The sequence below is a fragment of the Atta cephalotes genome (assembly GCF_000143395.1).
Source record: "Atta cephalotes unplaced genomic scaffold scaffold00018, whole genome shotgun sequence".
NCBI lineage: Eukaryota > Metazoa > Arthropoda > Insecta > Hymenoptera > Formicidae > Atta > Atta cephalotes.
Window position 1 is genome coordinate 3,805,253 of NW_012130082.1, and position 8,952 is coordinate 3,814,204.

General features: G+C 30.9%; 1 protein-coding gene across 2 annotated transcripts in view; it reads left to right on the plus strand.

Annotated features, from left to right (window-relative positions):
• The window catches only part of LOC105618771 (potassium voltage-gated channel protein eag), a 71,008-nt gene extending 67,447 nt beyond the window's left edge, over nucleotides 1-3,561 (plus strand). For both annotated transcript variants that reach the window (XM_012200302.1, XM_012200303.1), the window contains 2 exons: nucleotides 2,238-2,395; nucleotides 2,540-3,561. In XM_012200302.1, coding sequence (XP_012055692.1) covers nucleotides 2,238-2,395; nucleotides 2,540-3,561 — 1,180 coding nt within the window. The remainder of the gene's footprint in view (nucleotides 1-2,237; nucleotides 2,396-2,539) is intronic.
• Nucleotides 3,562-8,952: the final 5,391 nt, after the last annotated feature.

The window sequence follows — 8,952 nt, forward strand, 5'->3', positions numbered from 1 at the left end:
TATATATATATATATATATATAATATATGTTTTTTGCAACTGCCTGATTTACACGCAATATGCTTTTATCGCTCTTTATTTTATTTTCTCCTGAATTATTACTTGATAGTTTTTACGCTACTTTTTTTTGTAGCATAATTAATATTATTTATGCTCACTCTACTCTTACAATAATTTTTATAATAATTGCTACGGTCAAAAGACATTTTTATAGTTCAACGATAGACGTCTTCTGATTTACATGCATGATAAAATCAAAATTTTCTTTAGAAATGATAATAATAAGATTATTTATTATTATTTGTTATACAACACGTTAATAAATTCTCTAATCAATAATATTTATTTAATTAAAATTTCGAATTGCCTTTTGTCAATTTAAATGCATGATGACATTTTAATATTTTAATAAAAATTGCATATATATATATATATATTAAAATTTGGAAAAGAATTCTTTTATAACTACGCAAATTATTTAGTATTTTCGATGATTATTTATATAAAGTCGGAATATTAATTTAGTTTTTATTATAATAGTATTATAATATAATAGTAGCTATTAATATATTAATGTATTTTTGTAAATAAAATTTTTGATAAAATTTTTATTAATTTTTGATAAAAATTAATAAAAATTGTATATAAATCGTTGATTGATTAATTTTTGAGAAGAACAAGCGTTCTTTGATATACGCAATACAATTTTAATAGCATTTTTCACTGCCTACGAGAATCTTATTTCACAAAGGCGCTATGACAGCATTATTATTTTATAATTATTCGCCGCGTTTAATATGTTCGACAAAGTGGCATTCCTAAAGTTTATCAGGCAATTTCTCATCCTGATGTCATTATCGTCTTAAAAAACAATGTACCAAAAAAGATAAACGTTGGTCAACGTTAGTTGGTGTTATAATAATATTCTCTTTAAAAATGAAGACAAAATTAAGTATTTTTGACATATTTTTTTGATGTATTAGGTATGGGAAAAAGTTGTGGCGTTTTTTTAATGCCATCTAATGGGAAAAATGCCACAAATTTTTTCCCATACCTAATAATTTATATCATTATTAAATAATTTTATGAATTTATTATTTGTTATTAATGGATTTGATATTTTATGTGCAAAAATCTTCAAATGCAGTTATTTAAAATTTTTGATACAATAATTTTTTGTAATATTGTGTGCTATTATCAAACATAAAAAAATATTATTATATTATTAAAGTATTTACAATTAGTACATCGCAAATACATGATTTATTATTAACCTAGTGAAAATACCGTACTAACAATAAGATTTTTACCAAGAAATATTTACGAATTCAAGTACTCTCAATTCGTGTCAGCAATATTTAACTATTGTCAAAAATCAATTAAAGCTCATGAAGAATACAAGACTTCTTAAAAAGTTTTTTTTTTAAGAAAGTATCAACTAATGTATGTCCATGATTTAAATTGAATTAAAAAATTATAGTACGCGCGTGAAAGGCTTGTATATATTATTAATTTTAATGTTAATTAATGTTAATTAAAACATTAATAAGGTCCATATTCAAAACGTGCTTTTAGCGCGTATTTAACATGCAGTTCACATATATTACAGAATTTCACATATAACAGTGTGTATTTATTGATAAAAGCACGTTCTGATCTACAGCTCTGGTAATTCGAATGTTATTGGTAGTATGAAAACGTATCTTGTTCGAAAACTATTTTGTGACAATCTTCATACGATAAATTAACTAAAGTTTTCACCATCGGTGTTTACCAACGTTTTCTTTCCGTATGTTTTGCCAACTCATCCACCACCGTTGTGGATCCCGTAGGCACGTCGCACCATAAGTCGCTCGACCGCCAATCAACCGCCGAGGCTATTTTCCTGTTTCTAGCTCTCGGTAGTAGGCGGCTATATTCTACGCTACGATGATAACCTGATTAGCTTGGCCTCGAACTAGTTCGGAGATGCACCGTAGATACAATCGGACTGGAAATGAGAAAACGAAACTTAATGAAGTTATATAGAAAATCAAGTTTTTCACGTGGGAATGGTCTTTTGTCCAGCACCCCTTTACCACACTTTTGCCCCTCTATGCATTTGTACTTTGCTGCCCTGGTCCAAATCTAGGGAAAACCAGCCTTTATTGTATCTTCTCCTTCGTATATAAATATATTTTGTCGATTATATACATTAAGAAATAAAGGCGAATTGTTTCTTTTTCTATTCTATATAGATTTCGCCGCGAAAGACAACATACTGCCGATGTAGAAAAGGGTGACGGCAAAGATGCCAAGGATGGCGAAACGTCGCAAGCTAAGAAGCTGTCTACCACCGAAGAAGGTGGAACAACTGTTGCAAAAACGCGACCCGGCAAATGGGGACGTTTATTAGGTAAAATTAAAAATACATTTTTATTAATCTTAATTGCATATAAAAAATCAATTAAATTAATGAGATATATAATGCGCAATCGAAGAAAGAAATTAAAATTATATATTTATTGAGAAACTTATGAAAACGCTTATAATATTACAGGTAGTTCAAGTTTGGATACTGGTAGCGAATCGGGTACAGCTGGCGATACATTCAAGCGATCTCTTAGCGCAAGAGACTCGCGCCCGAGTTCCAGCGCCGGCACCAACAAAGTCTTCCCGAAGCTGGGCAAATTGGGAGAGCGCACAATCGAAGAGAGCGGTGATAATATCGAAAATCAGAAGGATACTCAACAACAACAAGCACCGCAACAACAAACCCTCAGCGTGGACTCAAAGCAGTTGCAGCTGCGACGTCTAGAGAGCTACGATGGTGGTCTGATTACACAGCAATCGAGTCACGAGAGAGAGATTCTTGCGGCGGTATTGGAAGTGAAAGTGGATTTAAAGTTAGAAGTACAAAGGGTAAATCAGCGGCTAGCCAAAATCGAAGACATGCTGCAGGCACTGATGAACAAATTGCCAGCCGCCGGATCATCGTCCAGCGGCATTAATGGCAGCTCTCAACAACAGAAGATTCCGAGCTTTACACTGAGCGGTGTTCAAAGTCAGTCACCCGCCACCCCGAGCGCAATAACATTGGTTCAGTCCTCGACTCAGACTATGGAATATAGACCGTCGATCGCTACTACGTCGACATCCACGACACCGAGCGAAGGATATCGGGAGCAATCGACAACGACGGAGCGAATATCAAAGAGTAGTCAGGAGCATCACCATCATCATCACCATCACCATCAATCGTCGTCATCGCGAGATGTCAGCAAGGAACTGTTAGAGCGGCTTGCGCAGGCTTCCACGTCGCGCGGTGACGATTCGAATGCCCTGGGACCGCTTATTCTGCGAAAACGCCGCAGCAAATCGCGCAACAAAGGTGCGGCACCGCTCGCTCCTCTTGCTACGCAACCAATGAGCCCGTCAGAAGCCACAGAGACCACGCAGATGCTTGAGTGTACCGATGATCGGGATTCAAGCAGTGGACCGACCGACAGAACTGTCACAGACAGAACTGCCGAAAGATCCGACCGTAAAAGACCACCGCCCAGACCGAGGGAGTATTTGTGAAAGTTCTTCTTGCGTCGATTATTTCTTTTCTTCCTCTCCTCGAGACAATCTACCGCGACGCGGTCAAAAAACTTCATTCAATACGCTTGGTAGTTTAGCCTTTCGTAAGAACATGAATCCGCTGTACGATAACGCGCTCACAGTTATCTTATTCTAAAACGTTCATGTATGTACATCGAACAATAACCATTGTTTCGTTACTCTCTCGTTTGTATATTTGCATGCATGGACAATTGCACGTGGCTTATCGTTTTCGTGCAACTGAAAGATCTACATAATTGTTGGCTTTACGCGCGTGCTTGAACTTCTTCGATTACACGATTGAGTATTAAATGTGAATAAGTTTATTCTGCTTCTTCTGAACAGCGAACATCGCTGTTAACGAATATAATGATAATTATGTTCATATATCGACTCTGATAATATAAACGTAAAAGGTATAAAAAGAAGAGCTTCGTTAATTGCTCTTCAAAAATGAGTAGAAGGAAAGATGAGGTGACTTAAGATTTCACGCCTCGAGCCGATGAAACACCAGCGTAATTCTACTTAGCCAAAAGCGGCATGATTACCGAGGAAACGACATAAAGAAATGCATCTTAAGTACGAATTATTCGCTAGCGACGGCTTCTTCGAGACACATCGAAACTTTCCGAGGGAGTATATGTCCATCCCTGTATACACATATACATATACACACGTAGGTAGATATAGATTCACATGCATCGTATAGTGAATTTCGCAGTAGAGTTTCATGGCGATTACGCTACATTTCTAAGCCTCTTTCCGGCCACAAGAACAGTCACATCGACACCAAGCCATCTCTCTTAATAAGGCAGCATGGCATTTTGTAATTATTAAGCCAAGCATGTGATTCGTGATATAATTTGTAATGGTGGTGTACCAGATTGTCAAGGTTGTATAGTCGGAACCGACCAAGTATATTAATCTTCAATAAATATCATAAAGACACACATAAAGTGTTTTAGGATCGAGGACATTGAGAATATGTTACAGAAATATAAAGTAAAAGTTAATATAGTACAACAAAATAATTAATCTTACATATAAAATGGAATAATTAAAATTATTCCTCTTTCAAAAATATTTCACAGCTTTTTTATTAAATAGTAAAGTAGTAATAAAAAAATAATAAAATTTTAGTATTATAGATACATTCCATGATACTGTAATGTATGGTACTGAAATGTATGGTACCGCAAATATAAGTGACTTGGTACAATACAAGTAACTTAGGATAGTATGTACTTTTGTTAAACTCAATAGTAATCACCCATGAGTCATTGAAGAAAATTTAAAATTTGAACTTTCTATTTAGAAACTTAGAGAGAGATATTATTGATTTAGATTGAACAAATACTTGTTATTCCAAGTCATTTACATTTACAGTACTTGTTGAAGGCTAAAAGATCTAACAGGTAAATAATTTTTTTGGGGTTCGAGTAATTAATGAATCTAAAAATTTCTAATCTTCTCTGAACAATAGAAGCATTTCCGGAATAATTTTTTTCTAATATAAATTTAAACAAATTATTTGTAGTAGATTGTTGTCTCAAATATATTTATATTGCGTCCTCATTTTTTATTAATTCTACATGATTAAATTGAGTTATTTGAAAGACAACTGATTAAATTGAGAGTATATGTATGGTATTTAAACATATTTTCCTATAGACAGACAGAATATGTATTGCAATAGAGTAAAGGTACCTGAATCTAAACTTGAAGGCTTTATTGCATCGATTTAATTTCCTTTGGAAGGAAATTGATCAACAATTTAAAATATGTAATTTGGGCACTACCGACAGAGGAATTTTTATCTTGGAAAAATGTTTAGAAATCTTTATTTTAAATATACATTTCTCTTTTTTACTTTAAATACATTGAGCAGTGCTATCGAACAATACTGAATAATTATAGAGCAGAAGAGTGAAAATGAGAACTAATTGAATACTCGAAAGATCTCATCATATTTGACAAATGGAATTGCAAATGTGATCGTTCTATCCAAGATGGAACCGTCGATAAAATCTGTTGCATATTGCAAGTATAACTTAAGCAGTTTCGATTGAAACCGTAATTTAAAAGTTGAATAAATTTCACGTAGTCTATTTATTTTTGTTATATTTTTTAATTAAAAATTTTATCATTGTTATTTATTACAATACATATTATATTAAAATCATAAATTACAAAAATATTTTTTATAACATTTTATGTTGCTTTTTTACTTAATTATTTATTTAATAATTTAATCATATTGCATTTCACATGACGAATGATTATAAAGCAATGAACAAGTGTGATTTAACTTGAAAATTTGCTCTTCAAGTTAATGAAGATGTTAATTCGTCAAGAGAAGTTACTCATACAGATAGTATTGTTACGCAGAGATGGCGCTATGTTCATAAATTTGTATGATATACATACGAAGCCAAAACAGCAATATTAGATGTATATAACTTGTAATATGACATGTATATATATATTTGCATAATCATTGACCATGCAGACGTGGGGAGGCGTGCTGCTACTGCTGTAGACGAGAATGGCGTCTTTGCTAACAAAACATGCCGACAATCAATTTTTTGCAAATATTTATTAAATTCAGCCTTATCGTATATACAAAATAATCATATAATTATCATATAATTATATACAAAATTATCATATAATTATATACGATTTTGAATTACTTGCCATTGCTATTTGCGAAAAAGAGAAGAAACAAACTTGTTTCAACAGCGTACTATTTTTTTACTTTTAATCACCTTGTTGATTTCATATTTTTATAGTTATGCAATTGTAAGAAATTAGTATTTTTCTATATTCAATCAAGAGCCATGAAGAGCAAAGGCACAATTCTCATCACCGAAAACATTTGATCAAAACGAAAGTATAGACGCAAATACATGCATATACGTAAATACATATATATTTGCGCATGTACATATTTATATACATATATAAATATAATAAGAGGCAAAGAATATATATATATATATATATATATATATATATATATAAATAGAGAATATATAATTTCATGTTATGAAAGAAAAATTATCGAAAAATCGAGAACTTTGTTAAATAGATTTAGAGACAGAAACGATATAGCTGGCTCTATCATAGTTTATATACTTATATGCAAAGAAAAAGATTTAACACTGTTGAAATTGTAGTAGTTAAGCCAATTAAACGATTAAGTCTGTCGCTCATCGATTATATTGAAATGCGGTATGCTGAAATTTTTCATACACTAATCATATCGCGCGGGCCGTTATATGCTAAAATGCTCGACTTTTGCAATTTCCACTCATTTTTGTCAACAATTTTTTTATTTTAGTTTACAATATATGGGATTATCATCCGTGTGTTTCAACCTAAAATATATCTGAACCTAGCAGCATTATTTTGAATGGTATATTGATTGAAATTTGTATTATCAAATAAAACTTAATCACTGCAAAGTCAATTAAACTTAATAATTTTGAAGTATTTAATATTCAGAATTTTTAATTTTCGATGAAATATTATAACTGATTGTTGAAATCAAACAATTTTTACTTTTTTATTCTTAATTATCAGAACTTACAAAATATTTAATTTTTAATATTTAAATTTTTAATTTTCAAAAATAATTTCTATCATAACATATCACAAAACGAAATTAATTTTAAGTGCCATAACAAAAAAATAAATGATAAACATTATTTTTAAAATAAATTAATAGTGTTTTGTGAGGGTCATATATATAATATTCTTTTTATAGTTTGAATTAAATTAAAAAATTGAGCAATATAATACATGTGTTTTATAAAATCGGTTTATGTCATAAGATCCGAAAGATGAAAGAAATTAAGAAGATGAAAATTCAATTTCTTAATTACAACTTCCTATACAATAATGAAAAATATTTGCATAATATAGAAACATCGCACGCGATGTGAATCTGAACGATAATTTCGCACTTTATTGCTTAAAAATTGTTCACCGACTGTAATGCTAGTTTTATTTGAGGATCACAATTTCTATTTGTTATTATAAGATACGATAAAATATGCTTGCAATCCAACGAACTCTAAATAGCAGCAGTATTTCTTTTAAGATCAATGCGATAAAGTGACAGCAAGGTAAGAAAAAAGATGTATAGAATTTCGATTAATACATAAGTAAACGCGAGAGTTTGTTATCCAATTATTCCGTGATATTTATGCACAAACTTAACAAAGCAGTATCACTTTCGATAAATCAGAGAAGATTTCTGTTAGCTTTGAAAACTATTATACAACTGAATGTATGACAAAAGACATAATACGATAAAATTTAAAAAAAAACGAGAAAAAAAATTTGGCGTTAAATAAAGAATACTAATTGAAAAAATTAGCATAACATTTCTTTCATTATCGAATTCAGAGTTTCATTATTGAGAGAGAAAAATATAATATATAATTTATAAAATATGGAAATATTATGAATATCATCGAGAGACTTCTTAACATTTGAATTCGAGTCTTGCCAAAATTTATGTTATCTTCTTTTTCTTCAAAGAAATTTGCTAATTGAAATCTGCTAAATCTTTAATAAGACATATGTGATACTGCAGCTTTAGATAAATACTAATTATAAGTATAGAAAATACAGTAATATAATAATCTATATTTCTCAAAGAAAGAATATGATATTAGACAAAGAATTGCTCGTTAATTATTGCGCAGTTTTATAGAAAAAGTCATGAGAGGAAAACAAAAACGAGCGTAAAAACAAACGTGCCCGCGTGTAAAAAGAAATAGCTTTCTCCGTTCGCGATCTGCCCAAATTGCTTTTAGTATTTCACTGTCATTGTATGGTTGCGTTAGTAATTTTTACCTATTGCGAAAATCTTTGCAAAAACTTCATCGATGCTGTGCGATGAATTTTTTTTCTTTATTTTTTAATTTGGGGAATCATACAAAAAAATATAAATAATAATAAACAATAAACATAGAAAATCCGTTTAGAATCTTTGAAAATATTTAAAGACGGTCATATTTTTAATAAAAATATATTTTGTGATTCAAATTATGCAGCTGGGCAGGTCGTTATGGGATGTAAACAAGAAAATATAGATTTTATGATTTTTTTACATCAGCTACTTTGCAATAATACAAACAATCGTCATTCGAACGACAACATGTCGTAACATGAGTCGTCGTCCCTGATCTTACGTGCTTATTCGCTCGAAAAAAGTTTCAAGAAGTCAATTCTTACGACTCGTTACAACGAGTTATTATACGGCATGTACAAATCCGCGTTCGAAAGTTGCTGCGAAAGCTTTGTTGTTCTTGATCAAAAACAAAGTTATTCCTATATTATTATTATATATATATGTAT